Source organism: Lissotriton vulgaris, chromosome 7 (genome assembly GCF_964263255.1).
Source record: "Lissotriton vulgaris chromosome 7, aLisVul1.2, whole genome shotgun sequence".
Classification (NCBI taxonomy): domain Eukaryota; kingdom Metazoa; phylum Chordata; class Amphibia; order Caudata; family Salamandridae; genus Lissotriton; species Lissotriton vulgaris.
This window is the reverse complement of record NC_141695.1, coordinates 892,841,888-892,856,532: the sequence shown is the minus strand read 5'-3', so window position 1 is coordinate 892,856,532 and position 14,645 is coordinate 892,841,888. Positions and strand designations below refer to the sequence as shown.

At 43.0% G+C, this 14,645-nt stretch overlaps 1 protein-coding gene across 2 annotated transcripts in view; it reads right to left on the bottom strand.

The window, feature by feature from the left end:
• CAMK2A (calcium/calmodulin dependent protein kinase II alpha) overlaps window positions 1–14,645 on the bottom strand; it is a 586,451-nt gene that overhangs the window by 13,186 nt on the left and 558,620 nt on the right. For both annotated transcript variants that reach the window (XM_086931308.1, XM_086931309.1), the window contains one exon: window positions 1,263–1,338. In XM_086931308.1, the coding sequence (XP_086787434.1) occupies window positions 1,263–1,338 (76 nt within the window). The remainder of the gene's footprint in view (window positions 1–1,262; window positions 1,339–14,645) is intronic.

Sequence of the window (14,645 nt, the reverse complement as noted above, 5' to 3'; positions counted from 1 at the left end):
ATTCCACACCCAATGGTTTACAGTGAGGTGATGTATCACAAAGATGGAGTACAGTTAGCATGCATTTCTATGTATACTGGGATTAGAGATTGTAGGTCTTTCATTTGGAGCGCTGGTGGGGAAGGTGACGGACCTGTGGGCCCTGGTCACCTTTGTGGCGGTAGAAAGACCTTGGAACAGTAAAATTGACCGACGGAATGGACAGAAGTCTGCCTTGCGTACTCCCTAGGCCAGCACTGAGGGGGGGAGACGGTAAGCTCTCCGGTGGAAAATATGACCCCGGCTGGGGAGGCTAGGGCGACAGGTTACGAGCCTCCTGGGTCCCTGGGCAGCCTGGTGGTCTGAGGGCGGGCCCCTGGTGAGAACGGACAAGGATCAGAGGTTTGGGGCCCAATCCTCGTTGGCGCAGGTGCGTTGCACCTTGCGTGGATGCTCGGCAGGGAAGATGCGAGCTGGATGGCCCCTTAGTGCTGGAGGATTAGAATCTTGCTGAAGAAGATAGGGAAAGTCAAGGATAAAATTATGTTGATATAAATAATAAAATTATGTTGATATAACTGTGAATAATGAATATGAAATGCATTGTCATGTTTATGAAATGTCTAATAATAAACATGGCCGTTTTACACCCACACAAATCTCTGTTGATGATTTAATGTGGGTATCATGTTATCAGGAGGGAGCGGGAAGCATGCTGGGGGATCCGGGTCCTAATATGATGGTGCTGTCAGAACGGTGAAGTGTAAAAGTATATATCCGAGGAACAGCTGATAGGTAATTGCTGCCTGGTTGTGGAGCGATAGAGAAACTGTGATTACACTTGGAGAGGTGTATTGGATGCTTTCTGGATTTCGTGAACATTTACAGACCTGTCAATGAAGCCAGAGCAGTGCATTTCTACAACATCGCTATGAAGAGAACATACAAACTGTAGAGAAACAAACAGGTTGAAATGCAATGCAGGAAGCAAGAGAGAGAAAGCAGCGATCAGAGCATGATAATAGCTCGAGAGATGCAGAGAAGAGAAGGAGGCAGAAGATGACGTGGATATGGAGACAAGAGAAGTATATGGGCTGACAGAGAAGGCAAAAAGGATGCAAGCAGTCTGAAGACTATGAAGAACGCGAAAACCACGTGAAACGTGTGGAACAATGGGAGCTATCAGGTCAGACTATTCTATTCTAGTTTTGAGATGAGGAGAGGGATGCCTTCGACGAGTTTTGGCCTCACTCAGTTTCAATTTTCCTCCAAAATCTACTCACGTGTATGACTCAAAGTCGCCGTTGCTTATTGCTTCAATGAGCTGCTCTGTCACCTTGATGATCTCTTGCTTGCGCACTGTCAAGGAGTGAAGAGAGAAAGACGTGTTACTGTGGACCAGAAGAGCTGTCCCTGCATGACCCATGGGCAGAGCAAGCCTTCGAGGCAAAGGGCGCCTTCACCCAGGTAAAGGAGCGGAGGCCATGATGGAATCACACACTGGAAGACACACGCAATGGCAGATCCACTTACCCGGAGGCAGCCACTCAAGACAAGACAGTGTCACCCAGTCACCCACTGACAAATAGGAATGGAGATCAACTCAATCTAATCGTGGCTGCCAGCGAAACTATGGATTATCTCTCAGCATGCACACACTGGGAGGTTCATAGCAAACACAGAGCACAGCATGCATTGTCTTCTTCTCCAATCATTTGAGGCTTCAAATCAAATTCAATCATGATAGTGTGAATAAGGATGTTGCAAACTCCACCCATGAGCTGCCACCATGAGATGCTCCAAGAGCTGAGATAGTGACAGATCCAACAGCATCCCAATCCGGGAGCTATCATTGAGGTAGATCCAGGACAACAAAGCATAACAAGTGTAAACACATTCACCTCTCCGGGCATCTTGGAGCTGAATAATAAGGGTTTGATTCACAAAGGTCCTTTACACTTGTGGGGGAAGCCCTGCAGGCAGGGGGGAGGCCCCACACTTGCAGCAGAATATCCGCAGGGAGAATACTCATTGTGGAGATTCTGCCCTGACTGTGGGGACTCCCCCATGACTGTGGGGCCTTCACCACGACTGCTGAGACCCGTTGTGAATCTGGCCCTGTGGGTCAAAAGAATGAAAGGCTGTATGTAACCATCAGCATTTGAACCTGTGACAATGAGACCCGAGCTTTAAGTTTTCCCAAGCCTTTGATTAATTAAGGTCACCTCATTGCAGTCCTGTCCTTTGCCTGTCCTAAAGCGCCAAGAAGCCGTTGGTGAACGTGCGCTGTATAAATTTCTTTTTCATATCATATCATAGCATATCATATCATATCATATCAAGTGGGCCGGGTCTCACTGGGATTGTGCACCGGCAGTTTTTTTAAGGGGGCCTCAAAACGGGTGCATATCGGGCTGTGTTTTGTGACCTGGCACAGCCGGTCCGTTTTTTCCGGACTGAAGTGACAGCAGGCACATGAATGTGCGCGGCTCACACTGCTCACTTCTCACTGGTGGAGAGGTTAAGGCATGACATCATGCCAGGGCAGCGTTGTAGGGGAAGGGAAATCCTTTAACGAGAGTCATTTTCTCTCTTGATTTCCCATTTTCTTTTTTAAACTCAGGAGCAGCAACATCGTCTAAGTGTCACCAGGGCTTTGAGTTGAAACTTTTTCAATAATATATACAAGCCATAGTTGCTACTTATTATTCATATGCGAATAACACCCATTGACAAAGCCAATAATTCTGACTTGTGGATATGTTACTTCTTGTATCCCATATCCGGATGCAATGACGGAAACAGCAAAATACAAGTCGGGTGGCACACTATGCTAAGCACAGATTTGTAGCCTACGTGTTAAGCCACTCCTTTAAATACATTGACCAAGCCCCTTTGAGAGACCCCCCAGTTTTCTGATCCCACTTAAAGCCCTGAATGAGACCAAACACAGGTTTCCGGAGAAAATGCCTTAGACCACTGAGCCCACCAGACCAAGCTCCAAGATGGCCCTGAGATCTGGTACAGCCCCAATGAAATATGCTGACTGACGTCATTCAAATTGCTGACAAGGGAACACATCAATGTTGTATGCTTCCCATTCATTCTAGTAACTTGCAGAGGGAGAGGGAGTTCTTTTATTTTCCATTCCAGCTGTACCTAGCATAAATAACTGACTTAAGGAGCCTGAAGCATGCTAACAAGTGTTGGTGAAATGCTTGAAATAATCTCAGCTACTGGTAATTACTTGGGGTAGCATCAGAGTTCATAATAATTTCGCCCACCACACCACCTCAGTCTGGTTCAGTCACATGCAAATCAGTCTTGACACTGCTCCAATAGAAACAGGCAGATCTGAACTGCCAGGCCATGTCCTCCCTGAACCGTTGTGCCCTTATCTGGGGTAGCATGGTGGGCAAAAAGAATTTAACAGGGATGCAGCCCAGCAAAGTTACTAGTGACTCAGATAAATTCAAGCGTTCCACCCAGCAGTTTTTTGTTTACTTCAATGCAATGCCCTAAGTGTGACCAGTATGCCCAGATGGGGTCCCGTGCTCACTGTGCCGCTGGAATAAAGCAACACCAGACTTAAGAGCCCCAACTTGGGCAAAATTGGTCTTGAGTTGCTTATATAACAGTTTAGCGATGACCTAGCTTGGCAGTTTGAGCTGGACTGTTTTTATTGGAATAAGACCAAGGCTAATTTGAATATGGCTGGGTCTAATCTGAAGTGGCACGGTGAGCAAAAAAACAAGGACTGGGATGTGGCCCAGAGTAATTACCATTGGCTGAGATTAATTCAAGCATTTCACCCATCACTTTTATGATTACTTCAGTTTAATGTCCAAAAGGTAATGCGTATGCCAGATGTTGCTCTCATGCTCACTGTGCCACTGGATTCAAACTAGCATGGCTAATGAGGAGTTACACTCCGAAACCAGTCCCACGATGCTTATTTCCAATCCACGGAGGGCCTGGCCTGGCAGTTCGGGCTGGACTGTTCCAATTTGGAGCAGGGTCAAGACTGATTTGCATATGGCTACGTCCAAATTGGGGAGGCATAGTGATCAAAAGAACTATGGCTTAAACCCAGATCTGTGACTGGGGGTGAGTGAAAAGTTACAGCACGCCGTCCTTCACCTTGATGTGTTTGCTACTTCAGTGTAATGCCCTAAATGTGATGGGTAAGCCAGATGCTCAAGCTCACTGTGCCACTGGACCCAAGCTGCACCCTACTGAAGAGCCGCAACTAGTATGAAACTGGCCTTTGGTTACTTGTTTTATGGTTTAAAGAGGACCTGGCCTGGCAGTTCTTGTTGGACTGTTTCTATTGCAGCAGGACCAAGGCTGATTCTCATATAGTTGGGTCTACATGGAGGTGGCATGGTGGGCAAAAGGAAAACTGGACTGGGATTCAGCCCAAAGTTATTACCAGAGGCTGAGAAGAGAACAATTCATGAATTTCACCCATCACGTTTTTTGTTTACTACGCTTAGAAAGCCATTACAGTTCCCTGGGTTTGAGTATCATCCTGGTTGGGCACTAGCTGGAGCCTTACATCTTAATGCCAACCATGGAGGAAATGAAAGCACTAAGCAAGCTGGAACTTTGCAAATGCCTAAGAAAGAAGCTATTATTTAAAGCCACGGAAAAAGGCTCTAAGACTCAAAACAAACATACAGAAAACAAAGATGGCAGATAAGAAGAAATCTCCAAACAAAAAAATGACGACTACTTTCAAAGGAATGTATAAGAATGAGACAAGCCAGAGCAGTAGCTCAGCCAATTAATACTCACTGCTAACACACAGGCTGTGACCTAGAGAGTTTGCTCCAAAATTAAAAATGACAGGGGGAATCAGTAATTCCTCTCCCGATTCCTCTGGTCATTCCTCCTTTCAGCTGAACTTCACCCCGAGACTCCATATGCTTTTAGCAGGAGCAGTCATGCAGGAAATTCTGAAGCGGTACCATGGCTCTTGTGATCCAAATTTAGCCTGTAGCTGCCAGTGGCCATGAAATGAAGCATTTAGAGGTGGCATGCTGGTTTCTTTGGAAAGCAGCAGCATCTTCTTTCGCTTGTCGTAGCTTTGATGAAATCATTTGTAGTGTCACTTTCATGCTCATCATGCTCTCTATCTGTTCCCCCTCCTGGTCTTCCTCTCTTTACTGTCCTTCTTCTCTTTTCCTGCTTCCCTGAAAGATTCTATAGCTTTGCCTCCACACAACGCCAGAATTGCATTAGTTCCTCACATCGAAGAGTAGCATAATGACATCTCTGTATATATGACTCATTCAATTTATCATTACTCCGGATGGTTTAAGTTAAGAAACTAAATCAAAAACCACTGGAAATACTACATTATCCTATCTTCTAGCTGTTGTAAGTGAAAGCTTTTGAGAAGCACGCCAATAAGTTACAAAAGCACCTCCTGCTTTCTTGTTGTTCGCTTAATAATCATATTTCAGAAACGATTTGTATTAGGTCAATTACAACATGCACAACCAAGATAGACTCAGCATGATACACTGTGTAGGTTTGCCTCATGGACCCAATCTGATATCGCAAAAGAAGTATTGGATGGGCATTATGTGTATGTGATATATCAGACTGGTGTGCTCCCTTTGAATTGAACTGCAGTGTCCATGGTTTGCCTGAAGAGGAAAAAAGTAAATTTTTATGGAAACCTGCTGTCAGAGTTACCCTATAACTACATGACACTAAAAGAAATAAGCTTGAATGCCTGTACGTACGATGGGTCCATTGAATAGAGAACATTTGTGAAATTTCTTGAAAAATGTCTAAGGAGTTTTGGGCTTCTACAAAGAATCCTTCCAAACTTTGGGTACAAGGGTGAATAATTGACTAAAGTTACTGAGAAGCAGGGCCAGGGGTAAATAGGGAAGACTCTTGAAGGATTGTTTGATTTGATTGACAAAAGACATAGATTGCTGAGATGGGAATGCCCCACCATGTAGGGTAATGGATGTGCACCTCTGCATTAAGATACCCGACTGTAAGTGAATCTGGTAGCCTGACTTTCTTTTAGCCCAGCACGCACAAAATTCTGCATTCACACTGAGGCCTCTGCCTGAAATTGACCATGAGCCTGACTCTGAGGTCATGTACGGTACAAAAGCAAACTCTGCAGTTGATACAATTAATCCATGAATCTTTCTTCCACATTTACAGTTGGTGGTGGCAGCATGTCAGCGGCGTTACAAAACCTCATGGGGCCCCCCTGCAAGGTAAGGTGAGGGGCTCCTTTACCCATTCCCTAACTGCTGTGCTGCTTCTGAGAGTTTTATTTATTCGTTTCCCCCCCGCACTGCAGGGCCTGCGGGGTCTTCCTTACGCCCCTGCAGCATACCGCTTTTGAAACTATAGTGTTTGGATAAGTCTTTTTACTTGTTCCAAGTAAGAACGTGATACCTACAGGCTTGTTCATGTAAAGTTCCACAGGTGTCTCATGCCCAGACACTGCACTGACATCCCTGTGCCCATGTCAAGTGTGTGCTGCAGGTATGCTGCCTGGTAGCAGGACACTATGTTGCTTGTATATGTGTGTGTACTGTAACCAGTGGGATCCATTTTGGAGCCCCCCCTAGTTTACACATTAAAGAAAATGGAGGTTGTGAGATATCCTCCCCAGACTATGGAGTGTATTGCCTACATTCCTGTGCTGCAGCATGTATTTCTAAACTCTGAAGTATTGAAGAAAGGAAGCATCACTCCCTTTAGAAAATCTATGTGACATGATTTGCAGAGGATTGTCGACTGGTCCATACTGAGTGCTGCTAAGTAGTTCATGACAGAAAAATGGGGTGATTCAGCAGATTCACTTGTTAAAGGGAGATACATTTTAGGAATGGCTTGGAAATATTGTCTTCCTCTGAGTAATCTATCCAGGTAGCCTGATAAGAGGCAGGTATGCTTGTGTTATGAGCTCTCTTGCTTGAAACCACTTTCATTACTGCCTGCTGTGAGAGACATAACCTTACACAAAGGATTTGTCTGCACTGCTGATAGGAGATATATTTCTGAAAAAGGGTCCCCAAATAGGCTGCTGAATGGCAGGCAGTGGATCCATATCCCCTGTCTAGAAATCGTGGGGTCCAAACGTACCCACTTGTCTCCAGTTCCAAGATGCTCCACGGATGGAGGTACTCCACAGAGTGGTAAAATATCTTCTGTGATCTAGGGCTAGTGTCACCAACAGCAATTTCCAAAGGAGAAGGGACGTTGACTGGAACCTGCACATCTTGCTGGAGAAGGTGTGTGACTGCCTGAGACCTGGGGTTTTCCTGCCTGCTGAGAAGAGGCAAGAGAATGAATTGTCCTCTGGAGTTATTTGCCCAAGGAGGAGATGCCCAGCAACTGAGTCCAGAGATAGTAGTTGCCCAGAAGTGACAGATTATCTGGAGCCATTCTGCAGGAATCTGAGGGTATCTGCATGACTAAAGACCAAGTCTGTATACCCAGTGATCGAGCAAAGCACCCACTCCAGGGACTGCCACATAAGAGGGGAGGGGGCTTGTGCTGACTCTGTCTTTGCCGCACTCAAGGGCCAGGCTTTCATGTCACGGCCCAGAGGAAACGAACCCCCCTCTGCAAGTTCTGGAGCTACATGTCTGGAGTCACTTTAACGAGCAATGCAGTCTTCACCAATGTGGTGAGAAGAAGGTGATGGAGCGAGTTTCAGAATTCATTTTATTCTGGCTCGTGAAATTAATTCTCTGTAACATGAACTAACTTATTAATGAATTGTTGCATGATTTGTATTACTAAACCAACCTAGAGTAAAATTGCATTCACAAACACGTGGGACTAATATTTATGTGCTCATGTTGCATTTGCGAGTTTGTTCTGTAACACATAATTAATATTGTCTTGTTCGTCCTATTGTCTTTGTCACTATTAATGCGGCTGATTATCTGATGGCATGTGCTTTTATTATGTGTGCTTATGTGCTTGTCTATGTTGTGACTGTCTATCCATGTTTTGCTCGACTATCTTTTTACTCTTTCAGATATATGAAGAATTCAGCTGGACTTTAAGAAGAATGGTAGATATTAAATGTGCTGCTTTATTTTTGTGCTTCTGCTAGGTGACATATATTAATGGGTTAAATATTAGCAATGGAGGGTGGGTAACAGAAGGGTTTATTTTACTTGAATTAATTACCTTTTTGTGTTTGTTTAAATACTAGCTCGAGAAAAAGGCTTGAGGCCTAGTTTTAATGGAAGTTGGTTGGCCTGACTGAAAGAAGCTGAGCACAGCAGAGTTGATGCTTTTTAATAAAATACTTCCACAAAAACGTGCAGGAGCTCAAACAATGGACATTGTGTGCATCTAGCTTCGAAAGTGAATACGTCAAGGCCAAGGAAGCGTGTAGAGGCAGCTTGGCGAAAAATCCTGGAGGAAATAGTTACGAACATTTAGTTTAATGTTGCAACTCTAGGAAGCCAGTGTCGCTTCGTGTCAATGGACAATGACATAATTAAGCATGGGCGGATTTTGCGGATCCACGATCCGCGGATTTTGCGGATTTGCGGATCCGCGGATTTGGGGCGGGGCTTCCATGCGAGTGCACATGCCTCTTGTGTGCATAAAAGGTCAGAGAAAGATCAGTTCAGCAGATGAAGAGAAAGACGCCCCTGGTCACAAGAACAGCACGGGTATTGTGCTCGTGAAAGTCAAGGATGCAAAGGCCTCTATACAGCATCACAGCTGATTTTCCACGGTAGAGTTAGGAAAAAAGGCACGCCTGTCCAGCCTCGACGACGCTCACGATTGTTTTTGGGCTAATGAATGAGTCACTGAATTTGAGCATCAACTAGTTCGAGCGACCATGTGTGTGTTACTATGCAATCGCCCCGAAGGGCGCAGGGGTCCCTTGAGTGAGCTGTCCATCATAGTGGGTGAATGGCGGGAAGACGGTGCAAACCGCGAGTGTGTGGGCGGGGCCAACGGTGCGGGGCTTCCATGCGAGTTCACATGCCTCTTGTGTGCATAAAAGGTCAGAGAAAGATCAGTTCAGCAGATGAAGAGAAAGACGCCCCTGGTCACAAGAACAGCACGGGTATTGTGCTCGTGAAAGTCAAGGATGCAAAGGCCTCTATACAGCATCACAGCTGATTTTCCACGGTAGAGTTGGGAAAAAAGGCACACCTGTCCAGCCTCGGCGACGCTCACGATTGTTTTTGGGCTAATGAATGAGTCACTGAATTTGAGCATCCCCTAGTTCGAGCGACCATGTGTGTGTTACTATGCAATCGCCCCGAAGGGCGCAGGGGTCCCTTGAGTGAGCTGTCCATCATAGTGGGTGAATGGCGGGAAGACGTTGCAAACCGCGAGTGTGTGGGCGGGGCCAACGGTACGGGGCTTCCATGCGAGTTCACATGCCTCTTGTGTGCATAAAAGGTCAGAGAAAGATCAGTTCAGCAGATGAAGAGAAAGACGCCCCTGGTCACAAGAACAGGATGGGTATTGTGCTCGTGAAAGTCAAGGATGCAAAGGCCTCTATCCAGCATCACAGCTGATTTTCCACGGTACATTTGGGAAAAAAAGCACACCAGCCTGGCCTGTTGTAACTATTTTACGATGGCGCCGGCAAGCTGCCAGCGCCATCCTAAAATAGTTACTAAATTAGCTTTAACAGGAAGCTCTAATAGATAAAATCGAGCACCTGCTTTATTTTATCTATTAGAGCTTCCTGTTGAAGCTAACTTAGTAACTATTTTAGGATGGCGCTGGCAGCTTGCCGGCGCCATCGTAAAATAGTTACAACAGGCCAGGCTTCAACTTTTGCCCCCGGATCCGCCGCTCGTGGATTTGCGAATTCTCGGTAAATTCGCGGGAGTTCGCGGATCGCGAATTTACCGAAAATTCGCAAAATCCGCGAGCGGAACGGATTTTAAGCTCATACTTAGACATAATGATGTCACGAGAACTGATGCGTTGGCCTCTCGGTGGTCTGATGGACAACAACCAATTAGGTTGCTGCATTTTTACTAAAATATCATTTTAGTTAGATTAGTGAGTTAGAAAAGGTATAAAAACTTGGCCTCTTGAAGGGAGCGGGCTGACTGTTCCTGAGGGCGAAGTGCTGTCCGATTTTCCTTTGGACACGTAAGGATTCTGAATGCATAAATAATTATTTTCTTTTCAGGTCAGAAAGCTTAACATAGGGATTTAAGATTGATGTTTCATTAATTTTGTGCAATGTTGAAGTGCCAGACCTTTGTGCCAATATTCTAATGAATAATACTGATTTAATAAAAGTGTTTGAAATTAATAAATGAGCTAATAAAGATTTTGAAACTTTGAAACTTTAAAAATAAAAGACTTAAAACGTCAAGCTGGTCTTGATTATTTAGTCGTTACCAATAGCTGATTCATTGACCATAGTGGTCTAATTAAATGTTTTCTTAATTATCTATGAATATAAATGTTATACTGCAGTTGTAAATAATGTACATATAAGTTTGAAGGTGTGATTAATTAGGCCACACGATTCAGCTCCATGATTTTCTGTCATAGTTGTATGGGCCTTGGTATTGATTTGTATGGTGAGTATTAGGTAGTAAATGGTGACGCATGTGAGACAGAATTTCTATAGTGACGCTGGATCAATTCTTTTGGTAGCAGAGTTCGGTTGCTATGGTAACATACATGTTACATGTTAATTACATAGGATAAATGTCTAAACATGTTGTTGAATTTGTTCACTTGTTGTATGTAGTCGAAAGGATTTTTCCAGCAGTGTGAAAAATTCCTGGTTGTTTGCCGGTAAAAGAGTAGTGTGACTAGAAGAGTTACACAGTGCATTTGTTCTGTTTCAAAACTGTGGTATAGAATATATCACATGTTGTGGACGTACAACACAAATTTAGGGACCTTAGACATGACTGGTTGAATGTATTAGTGAGGATTGTCTATGAAATCGTAGCATTAAGCATAGGGACCTGGTGAGCCAGTTTTAAAACTTTTTGTGAAAAGAGTAATAGGATTTATCCAAGCTTGAGAGAAGGGTGAGATAGCGTCGTCTATTCTTATTAACGTTTGACGTTTTCTGTGGTTGGTTCAAGTCCTGCCAAGATTTCGTGTGTGTATGATTAGGGTTTTCGGTTAAATCCGTAAATGATCGTATAGAAATAGCGTCGTCTATTTTATGCGGAGAGAGTTCTGAATGTTTGCAAAACTATCACTTTACTAGCGAAACAGACAAGTGGTTTGTTTATTTGTGGTTACTAATTAAAATTCATTGGAAAGCATTGTTTAAAATGGCGCTGTGAAAAATTATTGTGAAGGAGGGGTGAGTTTACGGAGTAACACACAGAGAAGCTGCAGCGGCAGTGTACGTCCCTTCGGTTCCCTCTGTGATTGGCTAACATACGTCACAGCAAGCCCACTGATTGGTTCACGTGACAGTGACGAGCTGATACCAGATTGGTCAGTTCTGAATACTGTATTTCTATTGGTTGAGCAAGGTGGTGACGTAGCTTAACCTGATTGGCTTGTTGGTGTCTTTCGCGCACGGATTGGCTAGAATAGCGGAACACCAAGAGAATATTTCGAAGCTTTCGGAATAAACAATTTTGATTTTAAACATGAGTTATTGGAATGATAGTGAGAAAAAGAAGCCTTCATTGTTTCAGAAAATGAAAAATTTGTTTAAACCTGACAAGAAAATTGAAACGCGTGGTGGTAAATTACTTCATAAGTACAAAACACCCGCAGCCTATATGGAAGGCGAATATGGCTATCATACTGTCATTTGGTTTGACAATTGGATGCATTATAGTAAAAATGATGGCGTATTAGCTTGGCCGGAAGATGGGTCATTTAATATGAAAGTTTTGAGAAATCTGAGAGGAAAAATGATGGATCTGGTACCGAAGCCTAGACCTACACAATTTGAGGCATTGGTTGAATGGGAAGTTGAGATGATGGAACTTGAACGTGAAAGTAAATGCTTAGCACCTAGAAATTCAAAGTATATTCTAGATAGAGAAACACATGAAGACAAAGTGAGACGCTGGAGAAAAGCAGACATGTATGATGGTCTGTATCCAGTGAGAATAATGATTACTGAAGATCTAGAACAAAAGAAAGCTCAGAAGAGACTTGATGAGGAATTAGATGATGCAGTTTTAGAAGACATTTATGCTACTAAACGCAAACCGCCACCTTATCAAATAGATTCTCAATCTACCCCGAGAGTTTCTACAGGAACTTCTCCAAGTGCACCTCCTAGGGAAGCTGACGAAGGTTCTCCCAGATTTTTAAAATTACCTGAAAGAGTAGGGTCAATAAATAATTGTAGCACACTTAGAGAAAATAGATTTCCTCAACAGGAAAATAATTTTACGAGAAGTCAGGAAAGAATGCTTGCTGACATGCCAGAAATTTCCAGTTACAATAAAGCGAAGGAAGAGTTAATTCAACAATTGACAAAAAGCATGGAATCAGTGACAGTACCAGTAACTATTGGTCCTGTTGTACCAGTTTTCGATCAAGGAGAAAATAGACATTCTGCTTTGACAGTTCCATTAAATGCAGAAATTCAAAAAGTGGCGGAGAAATTTTATTCGGAACTTTCAGAAATACATAGAGAAAAATCTATGATGCCAAATTTAACATTAAATGGGAGTCTGTCAGGTTCTCAGACACCATCTGTTGCAGAATCAGACCCAGGTTTGTCAGAGAGAAGCTTAAACAGAATAGATTTAACACAAAATGCATTATCTCCAGAAGCTCATGATTACAAAAAGCTTGATGTTGCAAAATTAAAGGCTGATTTAGAAGAATTAATTATTGGCACAATTGGTACTGACAGTTTGAAATTGTATCAAGATGATGAACTTATTTTTATTTGTAAGAGTATTCAGTGGAAAACGAAAAACAGGTATGAGCAACTGGAAGAAATGGCTGCTGAATTAGAAATTGATTTGAGTAAACAGAAACATTTGCAGAAACACTACAGAGTGGATTTTTCTGAAAAGGATATTGACAATCTCAATGTTGCTGGAAGGATGACCCATATAAAAGAATTAATAGTTTTCTCAGAAAACTAGGTGAATTAGGTAAATGGAGAATAAAATGGTCAAAGAATAAAGAACAGGATTAAAGGATGAGAAACGAAGTGGTTTCAGAATTTCCAATGAGGGAAATAGCAGGAGGAGGGTATGTGCATGTTCCTTGGTCCAGACAGGATATTCTGCTATTTACCAATGATTTCCCTCGTTTAAGAGAGAAGCCAGTTGAATGATATCGACAGGTAGACAGATTTATAAAAGTGTCAAAAGTTCTGTGGATTGATCTGGATGGATTCTTTGGCATTGTTGTCCCATCAGATCTTTGGACAGAATGCAAAATTTCTGTGGATTGGCCAAAAGAAGAACCTGCCCGTGACACAATTACAGGTGCCCCATCAAAAGATGTTATGGACATTTATAATAAAGTAATCTATTGGCTGAAAGGGAAAATTCCCCCGAAAGAAGTGGACTGGGTTAAAATTGACAGAACAAATCAGGAACCAAAAGAATCAGTACATTCATTTTATGAAAGGTTACTGTTAGTCTTCAAACAGTACAGTGGCTTTGAAAAATTAAGTGAAAAGGACATGAGCCACTTTATTTACAGATTTGTTTATGGCCTGAGACCTGAAATTGGTGAAATGATTAAAAATGGAATTGTGTGCTGGCAATCACTTTCAGTTCATGACATCCTGAGAAAAGCAAAATATTGCTGTGATGAGATAGATGCAAAGCAGAAGAACCTCAAGGAGAAGGTAATGTGGGCACAAGTGAAGGTAGCAGAGCATCAACAACAGCAGTTGGCTTCTATGCAGCAGAATCAAGGCAAATTCAAGACCAATTTTAATAATAATAGTAAGCCTAAATGTAATGTAAATGTTGAAGAGCTAAAACAAAAGCTCCCATGTTTTAATTGCGGCAAAATTGGACACTGGAAACGCGAGTGTAAAAACCCGCCCAGAAATTTTAAAAATAATTCATTGAATCCACAGGTGCAGTGTGAGTTAAATCAGCAACAGCAGCAACAGCTACAGCAACAGTTAAACAAGTTAAGTCAGCAGCGACAGCTACAGCGACAGGTAGCGAATCAGCAGAGCCAGATTCAACAGAACCAGCTACAGCAGAGTCAAATTCAGCAGAGCCAGATTCCACAAGCACCATTTCCAAATAGTGCTAATGCGCAGAGGTTTACACCCGAAACAGGTTTCTGTGGAGGTAATCAGGTAAATAATGTGTCAAGAGTTAACATGTCAAATGCTTCCCAATTTTGGCTGAAAAATAAGGAAGAGAGTGATTCGTCAGAAGATTATTCATAACGGTGCCTGAGAGAGGAAGAAGAGTGTGTGCTTGGACCCACTCTTGAGGTAAATCAGTCTGGTCCATTTGTAAATGGTAAAGTGAATGATGTTGATATCACTTTTCTTGTGGATACAGGTGCTACCCGTTCTACTGTCAGATCAGCAGAAATAGAAAACCTTCCTCTCTCTGGTGAGTCTATCCAAGTTGTAGGTGTAGCTAATCAGCAAATTAAAACAAGTCTGACAGAACCAATAAAAGTGGAGATTGGAAATTACAAAGATAAACACAGGTTTCTAGTTTGTGACAGCAGTCCTGTGAATCTGTTGG